The 25,329-nt window shown below is 41.7% G+C and overlaps 1 protein-coding gene across 17 annotated transcripts in view; it reads right to left on the bottom strand.

Moving 5' to 3' along the window:
• Positions 1-506: 506 nt before the first annotated feature.
• The window catches only part of PAK3 (p21 (RAC1) activated kinase 3), a 571,264-nt gene continuing 546,441 nt past the window's right edge, over positions 507-25,329 (bottom strand). For 14 of the 17 annotated variants that reach the window (XM_049107809.1, XM_049107808.1, XM_035711477.2 and 11 more), the window contains 3 exons: positions 10,594-10,731; positions 10,130-10,257; positions 507-7,163 (listed from right to left, as the gene is read on the bottom strand). In XM_049107809.1, coding sequence (XP_048963766.1) covers positions 10,159-10,257; positions 10,594-10,731 — 237 coding nt within the window. In that variant the 3' untranslated portion in view covers positions 507-7,163; positions 10,130-10,158. The remainder of the gene's footprint in view (positions 7,164-10,129; positions 10,258-10,593; positions 10,732-25,329) is intronic. The other 3 variants (XM_025431422.3, XM_025431424.3, XM_025431426.3) reach the window with 1 other exon arrangement.

The raw sequence follows: 25,329 nt of genomic DNA, 5'->3' as shown, positions 1-25,329 counted from the left end.
ATGATGGAGGTATTGTGGAGTCCATTGTTTTTCTTATTGGAAATTTTTATCAAGATCACTGAAGATTCACACGCAGTTGTAAGAACTAATATAGAGAGATTCTGTGCACCCTTTACCCCGACCTCGCCAATGGTAACAGAGACTGTTTGTTGCTTCTTACTTCATGGAATGTATATCCCTAGGAAATAGGACAAGAATACTGTAGTTAAAACATGAAAGTGCATGTATAATGGGGCCAAACTGCCAATTTCCTTTTCACTCCAAAGTGGGTTGTTTGGGAGAACATGGAGAACTTACAAGTGCTGTTCCTTGTAAAAACTGTGACTCTGAGCTATTCCATGTAACACCAGATGGAGTCCCTGGTCTGAGTTACTTAGTGGCAGAATTCACATGACATTTTCTGCACTGCTCACAAGGCTGGGCATTTCCCTGTGAGCTAGGCAAAATGGCTAGTGTCAAGGGGGTGGGCAGGAAGGAAGGTAACAGAGGACAGAAGTACCAGCTCGTTGATGTTTGTCATTTTTATTTGCAATACTTTAGGTCCAAGTTTCAAACTGCAATATTTTTACACTCAAGACACAGTCATGCACAATCCATAATTCAATTTTCTATTGCTTCAACCACAATTTAAAATAACAATATTGGAAACAAAAGTTTAAAAAAAATCAGAAGCTGAGGTCAGAAGGATGGAACCATACCATCAGCAGGTCTACGAAAGAAATAACTTACTGAAAAAACTCAAACAAACAAAAAGACCATAAATACCTTTAATCCAAAGTTACAGAAGAATTTCACTACACATGGGTTTTACAGGTAACACATTTTAACAAAAGTGATGCACAACCAAATGAGATACAATTCTGATAAAAAAGGAAAATATAGATCCTCCTCAACTTGTTTTGTCTGGATATCATGAGTACAATCCCAGTAGATGTCAGCACCTTGTGATCTGACTCCTCCTGGCTGATGTACTGAGACTTAAAACTCAACCCACTAATGGTTATAGGATTCTGTGAAAGGTCTTATCACTAATGAATATAGTATATGCGGGTCCATAAAGCACACCACACACAAGCACACATACTCAACTTGAATTTCACACTCAGGGCTAGTTGGCACTCTGTTAAGAGGCAGGGCATCGGGACTAGGTGACTTCCAGTTTACCCTCTTTCTGGCAGTCTACTCATAAACTGGCCGCTCACTGTGGGAGTTGTCATCAGAAATGCTATCTTTGGTTCCCAACAAGTGGATGTGTCAACATTCCTTGATGCTAATAGCACATACTTACTTTTTCACTTCTTTGTCTGCAACCTACAAGGGCTTATGTCTGCTCTTACTAGTCCTAGCCATTGAAATGCATGGGTTCTGCCATCTTGTGCCATTTACAAAGTAAAGTCTATAAACCCAACATCACTTTGTAGGAAAGGAAAGGCCCAAACATCGTTCTGTTCTAGCAAGTGTGACAGTGTATTTCTGTTCTAGTAGCACATATTGGCCACAGCTTAATGAAAACCAGACTTCACATACAGAGCATATGGAAAATAAAAACTGGGAACACATCACAGAAAAAGGACATTAAAACAACAACGAAACAAAATGCGAGGATTGGGAAGGCTGCCATAAGTTTTATCAACATTCCCTAGTGTTATTTTCATTTACTTAAGGTTTTTTTCTTCCCCCATCATCTTACATATTTCTACAGTTTAACGGCAACATAAGAAACCCAGGCTTAAGCATGCAATATTTGCCATCAATCACTTTAGCAGGTTGAATTTGCAAGGCAACCTATAGTACCACAGAATGATAGAACTTTTGGAAAGACCTTGGAGGTCATCTGGTCCAATAGCCTTATTTTACAGATGAAGGAACAGCCATGAGAAGGTTAAGTGGCTTGCCCAAGGCCTCAAACGAAGTGAGAAACAGAGCCTATGTTAGAATCCAGGTCTCCTTACTCCTAGGCTGGTCCTCCTTCCACCACGTCTGCTTGCTTCTTTATAACTCCTGCTGACTTCCTCTTAGGTACTAAATCAGGTGAACACAATACTTCCCTCAACTGCTGGTAGGTATTATGGGGCAGCATTCACCTGACAGCAGCTTCCAAAGGAGACTCTGACAGCCTCAACCTGTTTCTATCAGTTTATCCTGCAAGTATGACTGTATTACGTGGCAGTAAATGCTATATGTACGGTAGTATACTTGCACATAGACGTGTGCATGTGGAGGTGACAGCTCCGTTCCCGCATTTGCAGATTCAGTTAGAGATTGTTTAATAATAAACAGACATTCTCAATGCATGAGGAGTTGGGTGATATTCATTTGGCCACTACAGGAGTGTGGGATCAGGAAAGGAGTGACAAAATTAAAGCTAACCAACAGAAAGATGATATCAGAAGCAAATCTCTTATGAAAAATTCTTTCTTAGGGTAAAATATTTCCACTGTTTCCAAGGTACCATTTATTTCCTTCCCAAGCCACATGCAAATATGTTCAGAATTGTGTGTTAAGTTCACTCGAAATCCCAGGCCTATTAGACCATCAATTTACGAATGCTGAGTTGTGGTCCTCTTGCTTAGAGGATGGGAGAAGCTTGCATCACTGGCCATGCCTGTGTTTAACTGAATATTAACTGCGAGTAGCACAGAGAAGGACCATGAGATTTGACCGGGGATGGCAGGGATAAAGAACTCTAATTAAGTATTATTTTCACATTGAGAATGGCAATGAAAAGTGGGTTCTCTCAGTATAAGGTCTGCTCTTGGGGAAACTGAGTCACATCTGAGCCCACTGCATTATAAAACTCATCATCTAAAATTTCTTTGGTGGTTAGAGGAAAATTTTTCTCTCTTGGTACTCTCCCTTTGCCCTTTAAAAATGACAGTAGTTACTGCAATCAACCTATCATCAAGCAGCACAGAATGCACATGGAGGCCATCTCCAGCCAAAGCGAATAGGAGCTGAAGACCAATAGGCAAAGGCAGTTCTAAATATTTGTCTTTATGTTTTCATAGTTGGCTTTTAATTGCAAGTCCTAACTTCTACTGAAATCAAAGGGACTTGTCTACTCATCACTAAAAGGAGCATTGTACCTGAATGATATAACATCTGGTGGAACAAGGACACGGTGGAAGTTGGGGGGAGTCCTCCTTCTGTTCTTCTAAAATCCAACCTGAAAATTTGCTAAAATGAGCCAGAAAGGTGATACCTGAACATCACCCCATCCAATCTAAAGTAACCAAAACATAAACCTCTGCACCATGTCAAAGCAGAGGGCAGCCAATTTTAAAGCAGAAGGATGTGTCTGGAGATCTAATGGCGACATCTCCCTAGCTTCCACTTAGAGATAATAGTCTGCTAAGAAAGCATGTGCCATACCCGAGCGTGTGCCAACCTCAGCACCCAGGCAAATATAAAGCCTATGGAATAATTGTAACTAGCAAATATCTGTGCCCTGCATGCTCTGGGCTCTGGTCAGAAGACATCTGCTTCTGGTGTCTTTTCTATGTTTCTACAGTCCCCTTTCCAATGTTTATTTATTATAAAGCAATATTATAACAGTATCAAAGAAACTTTTTAAAGGAATTTTTTTTTGCATAATCCCACCACTGTAACACAACTGATTTCAACAGTGTTCCCAGTCTTTGTCCGTTATGCACACTTATTTTTCCATAGTTGTAATCCCTCTTTGTGTTATTTAAAAGTGATTTGATAGATTCTCTCTGAGAACTGGCAGCCTCACTAGAAATAAACACGCCACTGTGCAAAGGAATATAGTTATTTACACGATCTTTGAGTGGAGAAATATCCTTTATAGACAAACATCTCAAACTATCAAAACAGTTATACAGACGACAGGAAGCAATTTCATATTTCTTTTTCTTTTAGCAATGGAATGTGCTTCACAGGGGAGGGATGGATGTGGGGGATTAGGTGGTTAAACTCAACATCGGGGTGCAATTCACAAGCCTGAAGAAATCTGAGTAACACAATTAAAGAATAAATACTTGAGTTAAATCTTCTTACATGACTTGGCCATCCAGTAGCCAAAACGGAACATGGACACACAAATATTTACAATGACACATAGACGAGATCAGCAAGAGCGAAGTCATTACCCAACACGGTGACTGATTTGGGGGGATTGTGTCATCCAAAAATCCTCATGGGATTATGACAACGCACCGGATCCTTGCTACAACATTAATGTTCTCTTCTCTCTTAAATAAATAATCTCTACTGTGCTTCTTACCCTTCCCTGACTTTCCCTCTGCCCCATCCCTATCTCAGGACATTTTGCCATCAACACTCCACAACGTGCCTTCATTATTTCTGGGCACACTAGCAATTTTAAGGATCTGGATAGATTCATCTGTGTCAAGATGAGCTTAAAAAAAAAATCCAGAGAAAGGGAATAAACGACCACCTGGAGTCCAAGTTGTTCAAGTGTACCCAATGTGAATCCTTCAGCATCATTTTGGCAGGAGAAACAGCTTCTTGCTAATACTTATTAGAAATATACATAACTCTCCAACGTGGGGGAGGGGTTTTAGAAGCTATTCTCATTTAAAAATTTACATAGATATAAATTTGTAAGAGTAAAGCCTACTGCACTATATTACCATAAAATCTTGGTACAATGGGGGCGCGGCGAAGAAGTACCTGGCTCCTCATTGGTAATATGCAGAACCGAAAGCATAAAAGAGCAACCATTTTTCTGCCTACAGTGATCTCAGGATCACTGCTCCAGGTCTCTCCCCACCCAAAAGGCCTTTAAGACATATAAGAGACGCTAATCAACAACTAGGGCTTCCCAACCAGCTTTGTGATTCTCTCCACTGGCAGGGGCATAGTTAGTGTACTGAATTCTACTCGCACCCCAGGTATTATTTCATTGAATTCCCTGGCACTATGAATGAAACATTAAAAAAAGAACATTTAACTTTAAGTGAAATAAATATTAAGGCCTCTCTCTCTTTCTCTCTTTCTCTCTCTCTCTCTCTCTCTCTCTCTCATTAGAACAGTGTGGCTTTCAAAATTTCAGGCCCAACCACCTTTTTGCCAAGTATAACACAACATGTTTCAAATGAATGTAACCATTTGATCTTCTTTTTGCATGTGTTGTTTTATCTCACTGTGGGTATTTTCTAGGGGGTCAAGCCCTCCCAAATTTTATCGTAAAAGAAAACAATAGGAAAATAGGAAATCCACCAGTGGTGCCATTTCCTAAACATAAACACATGCACTATATGGTTAGCAGAAACTCTCTAAAGAAAGTGCTTGCCTTTTAAGGAACAGATGGATGGTTAAATGGACAGATGTACCTTGGCAGAGAAGAGAGGCTCGGGCCACCAATCTCCTTCTCCTTCTTGCTGAATGTAGATATGTAACATATTGAGAATCTGAATAGAACCTATCAAGAAGCCTTCTATTGAACAGACTGTTTCTCAAAGGCATGGAGAAACCACTTTACAGAGTTTATGAAACTGACAATACATTTGAAAGAGAAGCATACCCATTTTTTCTACACAGACACCCTCCAGATATTTTTCTACTCTAGAAGATTCAGGAAGTGCCAACTGTTGAATTGTTAAGAAGTAGCTACATGATTGGGCTGATACTTCTTGGGATATGATCACAAGCCCTAATTATTTTTTTAAATTTTTTTCCTAATTATTTTTCACTGGAAAATTTCCAGATCTTTCTGAATGCAGTTTTGGAATTCAAAAGCTGAAAGGACAAAGTCTGGCCATACTATATCCTGAAACAGAAACTGATGAGACAGGGAAAATGGGAACAAGTACTTAGAGCCAAATGTTGATTGGGATGTAGTTGTCATGGACCCCTTGTTTCTGACAGGTTTGGATGCTTAGAAATATCTCTGTTCCCCAGTTCTTTTAAGAAATTTAAAAAATGTTATAACTTGTCACATGATTCTGATCGTAAGCAAATGTTGGCTAAGGGGTCTGTTTCCTCCAAAGGTGCTTATTTTACAAGCAAAAGAGAGGATTAAGTTAGGTCTCCTGATCTTTGTTTCCTTTGTCCACCAAAGATCTGTGTCACACACTCATCTTGCTTCCCTTTTGGCTCTCAGAGAAAGTCCCATCTTTGTCTAAGAATGGTTTCTCCCATTGGGATTTCCTAGGTTGAGGACCTGGACCCACCCAACGGGAGTACCACCACTTTCAATGTGTCCTTTGTCAGGCGCCATGAAGATGAATGAGCCAGTTTCTAGAAATGATACATCAACTACCTCTGAAGCGTCGTTGTGAAAATGTGACAGGATTTCACCATTTGAGCTTTATTTAGATAGACGGTTTTGAAAAGCCCTTCCTGAACACACATATTCCTCTCTGCTTTTGGAAAAATGCCTTAAAAGAAACCTTTTCCAATACAAATGCAGAAAAAAAAAAGGCACACAAACCAAGCCACCACTATAGAAGAAGAATAAAAAATTGCAACTCTATTAGGGCATGGACTTCCACATGTTCACACAGTACTTGCTCTGGGGTAATTTTTGTTTGTTTCATTTTGTTTTTGTGTTTTTTGTGTGTGGTTTTTTGTTTTTGTTTTTTGTGTTTTACTTTCTTTTTTTTTTCTTTAAAAAAAAGTTTCGACATCTTTTTTTTTTTCCCCTGGACATCTAATGACAATGCAAGTGAAAAACATCACATTGGGCAAGGAGTTTTGAAGGAGGTTCGAATGCAAGAGGGACTATTCTCTAACTTAAAAACGAACACGACACTATGAAGAGGGAGTGTGCATCTTTGAGAAACCTCTTTTTCTTCAAAGTGAATGCACAAAATGAGGGGATTCACTACTGGCTCTTTCGCTTCACGGTAGAAGTGACCACTTTCTGGCCACGTCGACATTGCTGCCCTGGTCGGGCTGCGATTCGGGCTTACAAATAAATTACATAATCTGAGGGAGTAGGAAAAAGGCTTATAAGAAGTTTCTATTCATTTGAAAGTTAAAGATCCCCCACCCCCTTTGACTGTATTTTCTTCCATGTTTCCTGCAGCAGAATATCAGTTCAGTCTTACTCAGGAGGGAGATGGTGTGGGGTAAGGCTCGCAGTCCTAGCGGCTGCTGTTCTTAATCGCTTCCTTTGCAGCAATAATCAGAGGAGTCAGGCTGGAGAGAGGCTTGGCTAATTTTAAAAACGGATGCTGCAAAAGGAGGGGGAAAAAGAAGAGGAATTACTGGAATCCTTTCCTCCAACAGGTATATCACCTTACATTCTCAAGCAGCCCTTTTTCATTCAAATGTGTACCTTGAGCAGCCAATTAAACACAACTTGATTAAAAATGGTGCCAGCTTTTGGCCTTCAGATGTCCTTGTCATTCGGTGTCATGAAATCCTCTGGCCGCTGACTGGCAGAGCCAGGAACTCAGAGTAGGGGTCACTATGTTTGTAAACAGTCTCATTTTCTGATTTTCTCAAACAAATGCATTTATCTGGAGCAGCTCTTGTGCTTGAAAACGTGTCTTTGGTGGCCTCTGACCCTGAAGCCAATGGTTTCTCAACTGCTAAACCCGGTAGCTGCACCTCCACCATTTCTCTTTTGGCTCCTCTGTAGTACTTAACGTAAATGGATATCCCTTCCTTTTCTGAAATGTTTTCCTCATTGGGGGCCTGTAATATTCTCCCATCCTGGTTCTTTTCCACATGTATGCTCACCGACTCCTCCCCTTCTATCTTCTTCCCTGCTTCCCTTTCCTCTTCCCACCTCCCAGATCCCAGCACTCAGTACTCATTATGTTCTTTTTCTAACTTAATTCCTCTGAGAGCTCACTTTTTTTTTTGAGAGCTCACTTTCTTTCATGGTTTGGACCTTTCATCAGCTTTATGGGGATGACTCCCAAACCAATATGGTATGACCTGATGTCTTCCCTGAAGTCTGCTCCTATTTCTCCAATTGCCTGCTGGGTATTTCCTTCTGAATGTCCTTCTGTCCGCTTGAGTCCAACATTTAAAGAGCTATGTTAAAAAGTCTCCCAAATAGGGTACTCTTGTGTGATGTAAGCTGCAGAGGCTTTGGAATCTGTGCACCTACGTTCAAGTCTCTCCTCTCCTTATTATAATGGTTAGGCGAGGTGACAGTTCCTTGTAAGCTACACAGAGGCAAAGAAATGTTAACCAGTGTATTATCCTTCATCATTTCTGCTTTTCCTACATGCTGCCATTGGTTTGATATTCTGAAATTACTTTTGTCTTCTTCTCTCTTATATTCTACATGTAAGCAGCTACCAAGTCCTTTCTTCTCAATGCCTTCTACCATTATCTCTTGCCTTCCCTGCTTCAGGGCTAATCACCAAACCCTCAACTATAACCATAAATTCTCCCTGATCTTCCTGCTCCCATTTTTTCCTGTTGCTAATTCTTATTGCATACCACCAGATTCACCTTCCTAAGCAAAACTATCACCATGTGTCGCTCAGATATGGTCAGGGTTTCCCCACTGGCTACAGCCCCAATTCTATAGCCTGGTGTTCAAGGCCCTCTATGACCCTATCTCTTACAGCCTCTTGACTGGATGTGTTTACTTCGGCTGTCTGCTTTATTTTCTGTTCACTTAAACTTTGCCTTCATGGCTTTGCTCACACTATAATCCTTCCATCTGAAATCCCTTCCCCTGTTTGTCTCAACCAGTTAAACCTGCTCTGTCCTTCAAGACTCAGAACAACTCTTTCCTGTTTGCAGATAGGTTCTGATCACCACAACTCATAGGAACATTTCTCTAATCAACCATGGCATTTATTGTTTGAATAGCCACTTGGTTTGAATGAGTCTTTAAAACACCCTGTGGTTATTTCTGCCACATACCCAAGGACATTGTAAACTTTTGGAGAGTAGGAATCATGCCTCTAAGGTCTGTATCACCCACTGTAGTGAGCCTTGCAAACAGAAGTTGCTCAAAAATATATCAATCGATGGACAGAGACTTGACTTGGGCCATACAGAAATACACATAAATACTGAAGACCTGTGTCTTTTCTCAAGCCTTCTGGGTGTGTGTGTGTGTAGGGGGTGAATGTCATGCATCCCTCTATTTTCTAGCCCCTGATATGGGCAGTTATAGGCTAGAGTCAGAGAATAGCATTATATGGACTTCAGGCAATATGCAGGATATTGGTAATGTGTAAAATGAAAAGAGGCAACAAATAAATGATTCAATTTAGACTCCAAATATAGTTTTGCGTTACTTATCTGACTGCTTTAGATCAAAGAACTGTCAGGGAAGGAAGCAACTAGGTAGCTGAGTTAATGATCTACCTAGCTGTATAGCTACATTGAGAACCCGTCTCATCACTTATCCTTGGAATGTGTATCAGGATGTGTACGTGGGTGGTGGGAGGGGTGAAGAGATGTGGGAGCGAGGCACTCCAAAGTTCAGGTTTTTCATCTGTAATTTGAAACTGGGTTAAATCGAGGATTACCAAAGAACCATTGCAGATTTGAAATTCTAAGCCCTAGGGAAGCCTGTGAAATGCTCACAGCAGAAAAGGGAGGTGTAGTCTCTTTGATTCCTGGAAATCAGTTTATCCCAGGAGTGATTTGGGTTGGGGTGGGGTATTTTGACTAGGGTGTAGCTCTCCATCTCTGGAGGGGGGGTTCAGGAGCAACAGGAATTATTTTCTTTCTTTCTTTTTTGCCTGGAGCAGACTGAGTCTGTGGGTACCACACTAGATAACCAAATGTTGCACCTTTTGTTTAACTGGATTAAGTGTTCAAAGTCACTTTTCTTAGATGTTACAGGGCTTGATACACGTCCCCGAGAAACAGTCCTCAGCACTGAAGTTGTATGTGTAGTCCCAGGCATGTGTTACTTTATCAATAGAAGTATATATTTTTGTCTCTAAATTGGTTTGTGTGTTTGTGTGGGGGAGAGTCAGACAATCTAGGGCTCAGATCTCAATTCTGTCACTCGATGGCTGTGTAAGCCTCAATTTCTACATCTGTAACAGGAGATAATCACACCTACCCTATAGAGTTGTTTAAAGAATTCAATGAAATAATGTGTGTAAAGAATGTGGTCCACCATTGGTACTAATGATCATCAGATAGACTAATCCCTGAGAGCCATGAAAAGGACAAATGGTTACAGAGGCACTCACCACTGGATGGTACTCACCCAGGCAAGCAGGTGCCTGCCATTTGGCATCACAAGCAAAGGGGCTTTGACCAGTAAAGCATTAGAGTAGCAAATGCCATGGAAATAATTGCATAGTTATGTAGAGAATTACCTCCGGCCAAGAGCACCTGCACACAACATCCAGGGGCACAAGTAAAGTTTAGAACAAAACAGCAACACCAGAGGTTCACAGTTTTCTTTTTCCTCGCAAAATAAGACTCCAGGAAGAACAAAAGAGATTTATAGATTAAACCGCCAACTTCTCAGAAAAAGGGCAACATGCCAGTCAATCATGTATTAGATGCATGCCTATACTTATGTGCCTGCAGTCTAGAATCAAATGGGTTACAGCCCAACTTGAACTAGACATCTCTTGACACAGCTAGACTCTTACTGTCACACGCTGAGATGGAAAAGCTCAATATAATCACTCTCTCTGTGAAATCATCCTATTTTATTTTCACCTGCAAAAGCTCCTTGGCAGATCCTCGCCTGTCCACATCCATCTCAAGACAGCGATTTAAAAAGTCACGGAACACAGCTGACAGTCTCTCAGGATTCTGGAGCTCTGGGGTTCCATTAGTGGCTATCAGATATAATGCCTACAGAAAAGATAAAAAGAAAAAAAAAACAGAAAAATCCATTCAGTGCATACAAATTAGGATCGTGAGTTGGCACAGAAGGTACAGCTCCAGTTTCTTCCAGTTTATACCCTGGGTCTTCAAAATTCCATTTTATAGAATGACACTAACATACATTTCAAAGTTTCTATAACATTTAGAAGTCATTCCTCTCGGCAGTAACTGAGGTGAGATTGAGGGGCCCCACCCAGAAAAACTTGGTAATAAAGTCATAAGGTTGTCCTTTGACAGTTAAGTACGGAAAAGTCCATTTATAATGAGTGCATGATTAACCACCTAGGAAATTAAGCCTAGGGATTGTCTGTGAATCTGTGACTCTGAAGACTTGGAGAACATGCATACACCCAATCACACTGACCTGAGTACAACCTCCAGAAGGTGCGCTTACAAAAGTGATTGTAATTTACTAAGTGTTCATCTTGTTTGATGAATATCTGGGAGCAGATCAGTCATGAACAGAATACATTATAGAATTAGAGAAGCACAAAGAACCAGAGGATGGTAGGGCCTGGATAAGAAGTAACCTGTGAGACCCAAGGACTCAAGTACTTTTGTCCTGTGGCAGGTGTATCCCTGAGTAGATTTCCCATGAAGGTCTACCTATGTGGAGAGAAAATATGTGAAAAGTTGACATTGGTAGTCTTGGAACCTGATGATGATTATGTAGCCTTCTGTAAAAGAACCAGTAGCAAATATATCTCTGAGATCTTTGTTCTGTAAGGCCACCACTGAGAGACCTCGACTGGGTCATTGTGTGCTGACAGAATCTAGGGCCTCCATGGCAAGAGCTAGCCCCAGGTCCCTGGTGAATTCACAAAGGTAAACCCATCTTTTGAAGGCTCATGAGAGGAAAAAAAAAAAAGAAGGTGGCCATTCCTCATGCCTCCTCCTCTAAGGGAACAATACAATTCTAAGTGCATTATGTATCAGGTATTGTATTAGAGACTGGAGACCCAAAGATGAATAAGAGAATGTCCTGCTTTCAAAGATCACACAATTTAGTGAGGGAGTGAGACATAAGTAGCTACAATACAGTGGGACAAGAGCTAATGGAGGGATAGAGCCAGTGTTAAGTAAATACAAGGAGGAAGTAATTTACCCTAGAGCTCAGAGGAAACCTCACAGAGGAGGCTGGTACCTGAACACAGTTTTGAAGTAATAAGTAGGAGTTTTCCCTATGGGTACTGCCACCAGTGTTATGTCTGTCTAGGTGACCAACCCCCTGTTATGAAGACATGCTCTCTCCTGAACTTGCTTGGGCTTTGTAGCAAATTATTACCCCCCACAACTCCTTTTCCCTTGGCCCACCATGGCTCCTACTATAATTATTATAAATATTTCTATCAAAGTCCTTTCCTGGACCAGTTTTCATCAGCTGGTAGGGAAATCTCTCTTGCCTAGAAACTTCCACAGGTGTACTTAAGAGGGGGTTAGACTATATGTTGGCAAATAGAACTTCAATAAAAGAGAGTTAGGAAGGGCTGCTTAATCCAGTGGCTGTCGGGATCCCTGGGTGGCGCAGCGGTTTGGCGCCTGCCTTTGGCCCAGGGCGCGATCCTGGAGACCCGGGATCGAATCCCACGTCGGGCTCCCGGTGCATGGAGCCTGCTTCTCCCTCTGCCTGTGTCTCTGCCTCTCTCTCTGTCTCTCTGTGACTATGACTATCATAAATAAATAAAAAAATATTAAAAAAAAAAATTAAAAAAAAAAAATCCAGTGGCTGTCAACCTCTCACATGCAACAGATTTCTAGATCACCCCCAGAGTTTCTGAGTTAGTAAATCTGGAAGGGGCCCAAAGAATTTGCATTCAAGCAAGTTCCCTGTTAATGCTGAAGCTACTGGTTCCAGGACCACACTTTGAGAACCAGTTTAATCCACCTGGGTAATTAAAGCAATGGACCAAACTAGAGGTTCTCAGACTTGCTTGCACACAGAAATCACCTGGGGAGATTTAAAAGATCCATGTGCCCAGTTCTCACCTCCCACCCCAAACCAATTAAGTGAAAATATCTGGGGGTGGAAGGCAGGCATTGGTATTGTTTAAGGTCCCCAGGAGATCCCAATTTATAGCCAATACTGAGAACCACTAGCCAACGACTTGTGGCCCACTTAACCCAGAATCTCTACATTGTCAGTTCACCAGACATGATATACACAGAATCCCAAAGAGTGAAATTCTCTTACGTGGTGATGGTGAGAATTTCAGTGCTACATGTTTCTATGGAGTGCAATGAAACTTTCTGGGTTTTCCCCCAGTACATTAAAAAAAAAAACCCTACATGTATATTACAACCCCCTTCAAACTAACACCTTCTTTCTCACTACCCCTCACTACTATCTGATTTTCAATTCCGTCATTGCTGAACAGCAGATGCATAGGACAGCTATTGGGACTTCCATGCCAAAATAAAAGTAACTTGCACATCTAGCCTTGCCTTAAAACAAACAAACAAACAAACAAACAGCACAAAAAACCCCAACCAGTATGAAAAAGGAATGTGCTTATAAATTGCTTTTTGGAAATCATCAATCAGGCTGAAATCAAATGGTGCACAATCACAGCAGATACATTATATTAAGTTCAAACAGGGTGTTTTAGTTCTTGGATGATTAGTGCTTGAAGCACCTGTCCTTACAAACCGTCTTTGTTCCCTTAAGAAAATTGCTCACTGCGCGCCTTACATTTGCTGTCTCCTAAAACTCTTATTTCCGTTGGCCACAATTCCACCATGCTCACTGTCCTTTGCTTACTTTTTTTCTGCTCTGTAGACAAACCCAGTCCTAAGCACGCACACGCGCGCACACACACACACACACACACACACACACACCTCTTTGCTCCCTTTCCACGCTCCCTGGATCTGCCTGGATGCTTAGTGCTTTCATTTCCCCAACTTCCTTTCACCATTGTGGCTCAAAACATTCTCCTCCACGTAATCTCATTGCTCATGAGTATGCATAATCCTCCTCACCTCTCTTTAGTTCATGCCTCATTACCTCAGGAAATGCATGCCCCTCTTTCCATTCCATTTAGTAATATACAAATGACCTTCATCATAGCTGTGCAGCCTGAGTAGGGCTGGTGATGCATGGAGGCAAGGGAGCAGAAAGCTCTGTAATCTGAAGGGGAATCAGCGTAAGGAGCCAGTGCCATGAACCTCTACAGCACTTCAGAGAGAATGGATGTCCTCTTCCAAATTTCTACAAAAAGAATAAATCTGGTGTTTGTTGGGGGGTGGGACTGATGTTTGGAGGAGGCAGGGGTCTCAATCGGTAGCCTAACAAGAGGACTCCTGCCTGGTTGATTAGTGCCGATTTGCTTACATGCCCTTACCCCCCATCTAGGTATAACGCACCACTGCCTTGTACTCAACACTAGATCATAAATATTGTTTGATGTTTTACCAAGTTCTTCAGAAATGTCATTTTAAAGGCTGCAGAGTAGTGCATCCTGTGGCATATACCACAGTTAAATCTGCTGGCTCGATTACAAAAATACACAGACTCAGGAAAAGGTTGAAAGGAAACGCACCAGTATGTTAACAGTGGTTCTCTCTGGGTGGCAGGATTACTCGTGACTTCATTTTTCAAGCATATTTTTCGATTTTCCAAATTTTCTACAATGGATATGACTGCTTTTTTACTTAAAAAAAAAAAACACCTCCAAAACATTACTTAAAAAATAAATGTAAAAAGCTATGTATGCCAAACTTACACAGAAATCCTCATGTATGTCTTTTTGTCTTCAGAGGATTAAACCTGCTTTTCATCAAGTACTACCCCTTGAGGGAAACAAAAACCCAGACGATTTTTTTTCCAGCCATTGTTTTCGTTTTAATTGCAACAGTATTATTTCCAACTAATTTCCATTGCAAAAAATCCACACTTTCAGTTATATTAGGGGCTAAACTGGCCTTTGTGGAAGTGGCCTGGGAACCTAATCACCACACATAATGCAGCTTCTATGGGAAAATGCACTCTGAGTTCCAAATGATTAACTTAAAAATGAACTTATGGAACACGTCCTGTGTGTAAGCTGGGGACTATCTTTGTAAAAAGAAAATTGCTACCCACTGCCCTGCTAATGGGAGACAAATACAGTTACAGCCAGTACAACAATCACGGCAGAAAGTGTTTTACTAAAAAAGTCAAGTCTTGCATGAAGAAAGATCAAGGAAAATAGATCTAGGCGTGAAGGATCACATTTTGGTTTTATTTGAGTTAGGGAAAACTGAAAGGAAATGAGCTGGCGGTTAGATCAGAGCTTTTTGTTGGCTCCCCTGTAATCCACGCATGTGGTTTGCAAATTGGACTCCCTCTTCAATCCCCTCAAGGGCAGCTGAGAAGGAAAAGCAGCAGGACAGCGAGATACACGTAGACTCTGAGAGCCTGCGCCCACACCTATCTGTTTCAATTAGAGACATGTTTCTTTTTTCTTTTTTCTCTATTTCTCCATGCTTCCAAGCAAGGTTTCATTTGAACCGGGGGCTCGCTGCAGTCGTCTGAAAACCAGTGGGCCACAGGGCACAGTGATGATCCCTGGGCATGGCATGTACAGTCCTCCATGATTGGGGCCCGTTGTTAGCTTTGTAGTCCTCACTGGGTGCCCCTCTTCCCCTGCCCCCATGTACCTACACAACGGCTGAAACTCACAAACTGCTCAAGCCAATTTCACTCTAGTGTTAAATCTGCTGGCCCCACTTCCCTTTAGTGCCTGGTGGACTCCTGCTTGCCTTTTAAGCTCTAGTTTACATGGCATTTCCTCTTTAAGGCCTTCTCCATCTCTCCAGACAGGGCGACCAACCGCCTTGGTTTTCTGGGGACTGTTCTAGCTTTTAGTATGGAAGCCAAGCAAACCAGGACAGTGGGTTACCCTGCTTGGGAGAGTTAGCCAATGCCTCCTTTGAGCCACCGTGGCTGTTTGTTCAGACATCTATTTTCACATTGTATTGGGAACACCTGTTGCCTGTTTCTAGGCCTGCCTTCCTGGACTGTGAAGGGAGGATTGTGTCATGGGCATCTCTGGATTTTACGGCCACTGGCCCCACACGGGTCCCCAGTAAACATGTTTGTTACTGAATGAGATGAGAGCCTAAATGTGTGAATCAATTTAACTGAGCTGGGAATATCACAGACTTGGATACACAGAGTAGTAAATCTCAGAGCCTAAAGTGAAGTATTAAACATATAAGAAGATATACAGGGGGGATCCCTGGGTGGCGCAGTGGTTTAGCACCTGCCTTTGGCCCAGGGCGCGATCCTGGAGACCTAGGATCGAATCCCACGTCGGGCTCCCGGTGCATGGAGCCTGCTTCTCCCTCTGCCTATGTCTCTGCCTCTCTCTCTCTCTGTGTGTGACTATCATAAATAAAAATTTTAAAAAAATAATAAAAAAAAGAAGATATACAGGGGACGCCTGGGTGGCTCAATGGTTGAGCGTCTGCCTTCGGCTCAGGTCATGATCCCACGGTCCTGGGAACAAGTCTCACATCAGGTTCCCCGCCGGGAATCTGCTTCTCACTCTGCCTATGTCTCTGCCTGTCTCTGAGTGTCTCTATGAATAAATAAAATAAAATCTTTAAAAAAAAGATACACAAAGAATGAGCAAAACACCTTTCCTGGCACATGGTAACTTCTGATGCCCACCCCTCGGTGTGGCAGAAGGAAAAGAGCTCCAGGAACAAACTATGGAAGAGGATGACATCAAAGGGAGGGAAAACTGGAAAAAGGTGGCCATAACATGGTAAATGGGAGGGAAATGGGAGGGAATGATGGTCTCTGGAACTTGAAACATAGTTCAGAAATGGAGACTCCTCTGACCAATCTTGCAGGGGAAAGGCGCTCTTGATTAATCTTTTGCTACATCATTAACCAAGGTCCGTTTGATTCCTCCGATGAGGAAATGCAGGCCCTGTGACCTACTGACCTTGTTTATAATGTTAGAAAGTCCACCTTGGGGCAAAATGTGACTTTCTTCATGGTGATATTCAAATTACCTAGAAGTTTCTGAAGTTTTGGAATTTTTTTAAAGATTTTATATATTTATTTATTAGAGAGAGAGAGAGAGCACACACCAGCAGGAGGGGCAGAGAGAGGGAGAGAGAGGATCTCCAGTAAATTCCCCACTGAGCAGGGAGCCTGACATGGGGCTCGAACTCACGACCCTGAGATCATGACCTGAGCTGAAACCAAGAGTCAGACGCCCAACTGACTGAGCCGCCCAGGCACCCCTTATGTTCTGGGATTTGGAATAATAACTAAATCTTGTGGCGGTAACATAAAAAAATCACAATTTTTGCTGACCCTGATGTGCAACTAAAATTTACCTAAGTACTCCAAGAAAAACTACTCTACCCAGTTGAAGGAATAATTCAATTTACCTTATTGGCAATTTCCTCAGTTAAAAAAGATCAATGCAGTCATCTTAGAAGTTACCACATTTCTCCAAAGAGGTCCCCAAACAATCCATATGTGCCCAATAAATTTTCATTAAGGCAGTTTTGCAACAGGACTAACCATTTAATTAAAAAGCTTCAGTTTGTGACTTAAGTTCATTATAACACTTTATAAAGTTTGGATTAAGATGCTAGAAAACAAACCAGAGGGCTTAAATGGCAATGTGTTAGTAACCATGAGAGGCCCCAGCACTGATATAAAGACTCAATTTACAAAGACAATAGGGTGTGGCACAAACATTTCTTTTGAGGTTTAGTATTTGGGACCCAAAACAATTTTCCCATGGAAATTGTGTTATACATGGTGAACAGGTTCCCAACCTCGCCAACAAAAATCTATTTAACAAAACAATGTAACCAATAAGACCAAGAGAGCTATTCAACTGTGTCTCAGTATCTCTAGAAATACTATGTCCATGGAAAGTATTAATAGTGAACATTTATTTGGTGATTACTATTAGGTGACCTAATCCATATGACAATCCCCTGAGGTAGACTTGATTATGACCCCCAATGGACAGATGAAGGAACTGAGGGCTGTGGAATTAATGTAACTTTGTCCAGTATTGCACAACTAGCAAGGGGGAAGTCAATATCTGAATCCAGGGAATGTGAGTCCAGAGTCTGTGCTCTCGACCACTGCAAATATCGCCTCACACTGTTCCCAGTCTCTGAGGAAGGAATTCTCCTAGCAGGGGCAGACAAGGGCTCTTCAATGAGGCACAGTGAGCAACTTCACCTCTACCACTACAGGGGAAACAGACCCTCCTGAGGTCAATCGTTCTCCACTTGTTTGGAAATGGGGAACAAGAGCAAGACCCTAGTTTAAGGGTTTCACAATATATTCCCCCATGTCTATGTCTGAGAGTTTATAGGCAGCTTGTACTCAGGTTGTTGCCTGCAACCTCCTGTTGTCCTGGTTCCTTTCTCATTTTAGAATTTCCAACTACTTTTGAGTGTTTTATGAGAGTGATTTGGCAACTAGTGACTTGACGCCTTATGGCTTAGTTTACTTGTGACCTGAGATTTCAGAGGTCAGAGGCCAGAGTGTCCTGCCGCCTCTGATGTGTTTATGGATTTCATGAAAGGCCCTGACTTTTCTTTCTTTTTAAGAAGAAAGGGAATGGGACTAAATGTGCAAAAAGAAGTTACTGTAACTAATGTTTTCTTTCACATGTTGACTTATTTGTCCCAACAGTCCAGTGTGACAACTGAATAAGCAGCATGGGATAATTTTATTCCCTACTTGTCTTGCATAGTAGTTCTCATCTGTCACCAAAAAGCAGTGCAGGGGGAGGGGTTCTTGTTGTTGTTTAATCCTTAAAAAGTCATTTAAAATGAACCTATTACAGATCTAGCTCCTTACAGGTTGATGGCAAAGAGTAATTAGGTACCACTGACTGATTAGGTGTCAGCCTAGCTTTAGAGCACCCTTTTCAAACATAAAGGACTGGCCACTGCCAGAAAATAAAGACCAGATGACTCTGACAATGGATTTGCTCACTTTAATCTCTCAGGATTAATAGTGCTTGTCAAGAAACGTGGAGCAGGCTCTGTGTGCTCAGAATGAAACCCTGGGCACCCCAGACAGCAACCCAAGGTTGAGTATCAGAGGGGATCTGGAAGTGGGGATGAGGGAAGGTATAGACTCAGAAAAGATCCCAGAGTGTAGACTACGGATCCCTGCAGCAGTTCTATCACTGCAGTGCTTTTTCCAGGTTTCTCCCCAAGAGTCCTATCAGAGTGGGGAAGCCTGGTTCTACATGCAGCAGGTTTCATTCACATCATGATCAAGTATCTTTGCTTGGTAGGAAAAGGGGGAATCTCCCCCTTCTTTCTGGGATACAGATTTAGTCAGGAGATAATGAAAAAGACATCTCTGAGATGCTTCCTGAAGATTATTTCCCTGAAAGCACTCCTAAAGACAACACACGCTCAAATCATGGCTCTTTTGGCACTCAAGGAAGGCCATAGCCTATTTATAGCCTAAGAACACAGAGTTAGAGATCCACAAGTTTCTCCTTTTACTTAAGTAATGCTCATGTGGAAGCCCAACAGAAAAAGCTAATTAAAGAGGACCTGTTCTGGTGGAATCAAGAGCCATGTGACTTCCCCCTTGGGTTCTTTAAGCCCAAGACACTCCATAGAATTCTAGGGCTTTGTGAATTCCACTGGCAACCAATAATCTCAACAACTTCCACTTGTTTGAAGTAATAAGGAGGTGGAGGCTCAGCAAGAAGTAACCTATGCAAGGCCATGGAATTCCAAACTGGCAGACCAGGGAGTAGAATTCACTCTTCAATTCACATAATGTATACAGCTGGTAGAGATGATAGAAAGCTCTTTGTCTCATCCTCTCACATTTACTGGCCACTCCTGGATGAAAAGCCATGATGAATTTTGCTATCTAAGCACTGGGGCGATTCCTTACAGAAGGAGGAGGAGGAAAAGGAGGAGAAGGGGAAGAGGAGGAAGAAAAAGAAGAGGAAGAGGTGGAGGGAGGGAGGGAGGGAGGGAAGGAAGGAAGGGATAAGAAGCAGCAAAAAGATCAGCCTGGTTCTTGGGATAATGTTAGCACTTTGCCTCTCCCAGCTACAGAGGTAAGACAGCCTTCATCATGTTAAACTTTCTCTGCTGTGAGGCTCACATAAGACATCTCAGAGTACCCTTTTATCAGAATGCAAAGGGTCTTCTAAAATCATGCTGTAACCAGGTTGGAAAATGTGTATTTCCAAATGATGACAAAGGTTAGAAAGGATCTTTAGGTACCAAGAAAACCCTGATTTTCTTGGTGAAGCCATTTTTCATTGGCAAAAACACAGATTTGAAAAGCCATAGGATAAGACATGCCAGTGGGCATTTCACGAGGCAAATGCCCATCATCACACTCTGTATTTGTCTATTTAGAAGGGACTGTGATTTCTAGGGACTTAACTACGTAGTTATAGGTCTGGTACCCATTAGGGCAATAGGCATATGCATCATTGGCTTATTCCCAAGTCATGCTTTAAGGATACTGAGAAATGATAAGATGATATTAGGATAAGGGCATAATTAGTCTTGGCCAACAGTAGGCCAACAACAATTCCACCACATTTCTAATCTTTCTTTCCCTCCTCTTTGCCTGGTCAGAGTCTCAGGTTTTAGATTGCTGTGGAATCAATTTCTTCTTTGGCTGTCTTCTGGGTCGTAACTCACCAGTTTGAACTGTCTGCTTCTGAATTACAATCTAAATGAGACTTGCAGCTTTCCTATGGCTGGGTCCCATTTTCCTATGCTAAATTCCTGACAACCAATGATTCTTAAGAGCTGTCTATCCTTTGACAGGCAATATTTTTTTCTGATTAAAAAGAAGCCTTGTTACTGTTCTATAATTATTTTAGTTGCAGTTGTCCCAACTGCCCCTCCTTCCAGGCATAGGTTTGCCCTCAAAGTAGGAGGAGTGTCAACAAACCATCAATAAACCTTGCTGTTCCATAGTGGTTTATGGAAAAAGAAGGGAATGCTCCCAGCTCTTCCTGAAATACATTCAAAACAATATTGACTGAGTGCTAGCAAAGTATGCTTGCTTCTCTGGCGCTCAGGAAGTTTATGTCTGACTTTAATTCCAAATGAGCACGCGCCATCAAACCCAGACATTCCAATCCACAACACAGGTTCCAGTGGTTGGAGGAGCTAGGAGCACTTTGGCTCTCAGTTGCTGTTTTTTAGTTGCTGGAGATTCTCTTCTGCTTAACTTCCTTCCCTAGACATATAAGCTAATCAGAATTTCCTTAGTTCTATAGTAGTAACTAACATTTGTGTAGTGCTTTAAGTGTGGGGAAAGGGAGAATAAGAAGCCTCGGTAGTGTAGACAGCAGGGCTGATGTTAGATTCCTGCCTTCCCTTCTCTCTGGTCATACAGGTCACGCACACCTAATCACGAATAGCCAGACTGACAGCTTTATTATCACCAATATGTGCTATGTACTCAGCGGTTAGCACGTTTTAATGGTAAACTCCATTTTTTTTTTTAAGGAGAAGTAAAATTGAAAACGAAATAGTATCTCATGGATGTCCATGCTGAGATAATGCCATTTCTTTTTTGACAGTGTTACTGGACTGGTAAGCCAGAAAATGCCATAGAGTGCATCTGGATTTCAACAAGACTGTAACAGAGTGATAAATATGTATGTATGTGTGTGAGTATATGGACAGAATAAGAGTGTGGTCTTTTCTGGTTGAACAACCATGCTCAAAGAGGGTTGCCGAAGAATCATTTCCAGTCTAGACAACATTCTAGATAGGGTGTGCCATAGAGCCTTGTTTCTGGTTTAGTCCTCGGTGTGGGAACCTGTCATCATTGGTTCTTAAAGCTCCAGAGGTGATTCCAGTACAACACCAAGGAGTAGATCCACTGGTACAGGCTCAGTGGTTCACATACTGTGCTACTGTTTTGAGCATTCAGATGTCTCTGATTAATACCAGTAACTGTCTTCCAAATATCCAATGTTTGCTACAGTTTCATCAATGCTTAAAGCAAGGTCAGAAAGACAACATGAAAGTTCCTTTCAATTAGGATAAAGGTTTGGAAAAGTACATATAAAAAAGGGGATCCACCCATAATCCAGTAGGGACATTAAGTAGATGTCAGTGAGACATATCCCAAATGCCAGATTCCATCAAAACCCATTGACTAGAACAGCTCCATTGTGTGTGACTGCGAAGTTCATAAAGAGGCACTGTTTTGGTGTGGAAAAAAAAAACAAAGATTCGTTTTATGGAAATGATTATCCCTTTTTATTGAGAATCAGGTCATTATAATCACAGGTTTTAGAAAACATATCTCCACCTAACAAAAAGGTTAGGGAGATGAGCAGAACACTAACACTGATTTGCATATCCACAAGAGATGTTGGATTTTAACCCTGGTCACTTTGGCAGACAGAAAGAACAAGGCACTTTATTATTGGAGAGCACACTAAAAATGTCCATGGGTTATAGAACAACATGTTCAAGGCCAATTATTTTAAGTGCAAAGACTTCAGGCAGTGGGGGACAGTAAGAAGCTTGTCTCCTCTCTGTCTCTGGAAGAGTACCAAACTTATAACATCAGTACAGCTAATAACTCTATGACCTTTAAAATGGATTTTATGAGCAAATTAGATAAATTAGTACAGAGCAATTTACATTAAAAAAATCTCAACCACTTTACAACTAGCGGGGAGAGTAGCTAATTCCTTGCATCAATGATATGTTAAACTGGCAGCATTCACAAAGGGCTTGCTCAGTTGCAACGGACACAAAAAAGACACACACATAAAACCACAATGAAAGGCAAACAGCCTTCAACTGTATAGTCCATCTTCACCTTTAACCTGTCCTGTTCGGTGTTACCTGTTCCTTGTAATTTTACTGGACGCTGCAGATCCCTCTACTCTTTGCAGGGATCAGAGTATAGCCAGTGAGAAGGGGAAGCTTTAGTAGAAGTGGGGAATCCAATTTCCCTTTACACAGATCCTTTTTTTCTTTTCTCACCCTTCTCTTCATATAATAAATCTCTCCCTCCCTCCCTCTCTCTCTCTCTCTCCATATATATATATATATATATATATATATATATATATATATACCCACACACACACACACACACATATATATACATATACATATATACATATTTCCTACAATGAGCTAGACACTGTGCTAGGTGATTTACATGCATGGCTTTATTTAGTTTTGTTTTGTTTTGTTTTGTTTTGTTTTTGTTTTTAGTTTTTGCAAGACAGGTATTATCCTCATTTGATACAAAGGAAAAATAGGAGGATGTCTGGGTGGCTCAGTGGTTGAATGTCTGCTTTTGGCTCAGGTCATGATCCTAGGGTCCTGGGATCAAGTCCCGTTTTTGGGCTCCCCACAGGGAGCTTGCTTCTCCTTCTGCCCGTGTCTCTGCCTCTCTGTCTCTCATGAATAAATAAATAAAATATTAAAAAAAAGAAAAACAGGTTTATAAAGGTTTTAAGTGACTTGCTGAAAGTCACAAACCTTGTAGGTTCTGGAGTCAAGTCACACCCAGATCCACCTGACTGCATGGGCCGAATTTTTTCACAACAACATGCGACCCTCTCCTCTACTGCGTTGTCTTCCTTCCACTGAATTCTTTCTTTCCTCCCCAAAGCCCAAAGAGGTGGGTGGATGATAGCATTGGAAGGTTTTCAAGGAAAGAAGGACTAACTTGCCTCTCTTTTATACCTCTTCCGAAGCTCTGCAACTTTCCACTTCCCCACACACAGCCTGGTCACCAGGATCCAAGAAAACAGAGGCTCCTTACAGGCTCAGGTTAGATCTTTTTCTCTCCATTCCCTCTATGGGTTCAATGACTACATTTTTCAAATCCCAAATAAGGACATAAAGCCTGAGACTCTGTTTTCTTTAAGTGAACACGAGGGAAACATATCTGAGACCAAAACTAAGAAAGTACTTGGGGCGCCTAGCAGAGAGAAAGGGCTTGTTGATTGATTCACTGGAGGTTGATCACACACGGAGAGTAATGAGCAAAGTTAGACTAAATCTTTATCAGTGGAATTCAACAGGGTGGTCTTTCTGACAGGTCTTTTTCTTACAGCCTTAATGTAGGCTTCCTGAACCTGGTGGCTTGTTAATCTGCAAGTACTTGTTTAGATACAAGACTGTGGATTCTAAGAGACAAGCTGTTCATTATGAGTTCTAATCCTAGGCTAGGAGATGCCTATAAAGATTAGAACTTGTTTCCTTTTTTTCTAACAATTAACAGCCCCGCTAAAGAGCGATCAATTGTAATTGGGGAACTGAAGAAGGTAATAAATGCATTACTGAGACCAGTTGCTTTACAGCACCATTTATTTAATACTTAAATTTTTCAGGTTGTAAATTACTCATTAGAAGGCAGAAAGCAAAATAGTTGTAATCCATTTAGTGCCTCCAAACTCCGAAGACTTAGAGGAGGAAATCCATGGAAAGAAGAGGTCTGATGTGTTCTTTCACTGCTATTTCTTAATAGGCAAAGGTGGTTAAACAATAAGGATAAGCCTCAGTAATTATCCTGATGCGCTTGGTCCATAGGTCAGGGGTGGGCTTGATTAAATTCATGGAGGGCTGACCCATAAACGGTGGGAAAATGTTCCTTCTTTTCCACTCAGCCCCGAGGGCAGCTAATCAATGTGCACATCTCACTTCCAGATTGTTTCATGAGACCAGAGCAATAGCCCGTAGCATTCATTAGGGCATTCAGTCCTATCTGTTGTTTCCTAATTAGTACAGGGACTGGGACAAGAGGCCAAGTGGCAAAGAGGACTTAGGAGGAGGCTGTCCCCTTCTCCATCCATGGGGGCTGCAGCTCCCAATTGCAAAATGTTCAACTGTGAAAACAACTAGATAATCTGTGGGTAGGTTGCTTGACATATTCAGAAAGCCACATATATCTGGTGTGAATATAGATTGTATAAGCTGACCGTGTAAACACTAAACCGTTTCCCAAGGACGATTCTTTTTATATTAAGGATAAAATTCAATTTGAGACTCAGTGGTAATAATGCAAACAATATGCGAGATGCCTTCGGCACTGGCATGCTACATGTGTCCTGAGAGTAGAATGTGAATCTGTGCATATTTCCTTTTTCAGAAGTGGGATGCCCTTTAAATATATGACACAGCTTCCGGCTCATGCTTAGGCAATGCACCCCAAAAGAGGTACTGGCTCGCTTCTGTGCTGAGTAAACATTTCCCCCATTCTCCTTTGCCTTTTACTCTCCCAATCCAGGGCAGCCCGGGTGGCTCAGTGGTTTAGCGCTGCCTTCAGCCCAGGGCCTGATCCTGGAGACCTGGGATCAAGTCCTACGTCGGGCTCTCTGCATGGAGCCTGCTTCTCCCTCTGCCTGTGTCTCTGCCTCTCTCTCTCTCTCTCTCTCTCTCTCTCTCTGTGTGTGTGTGTCTCATAAATAAATAAATAAAATCTTTACTCTCCCAATCCATGGCTTATCTATGAATAAAGATGGTGGGGGTTAGGCTATGACATGGAGCTTCTCTCTTGGCAGAGGTAACCAGACCACATAAGGATCAAACCTCTGTTTCCGCAGTAGCAAATCA

This window comes from Canis lupus, chromosome X, assembly GCF_003254725.2.
Source record: "Canis lupus dingo isolate Sandy chromosome X, ASM325472v2, whole genome shotgun sequence".
Taxonomy (NCBI): domain Eukaryota; kingdom Metazoa; phylum Chordata; class Mammalia; order Carnivora; family Canidae; genus Canis; species Canis lupus.
Note: the sequence above shows the minus strand (reverse complement) of the source record. Positions and strands in the feature narration are given on the sequence as shown.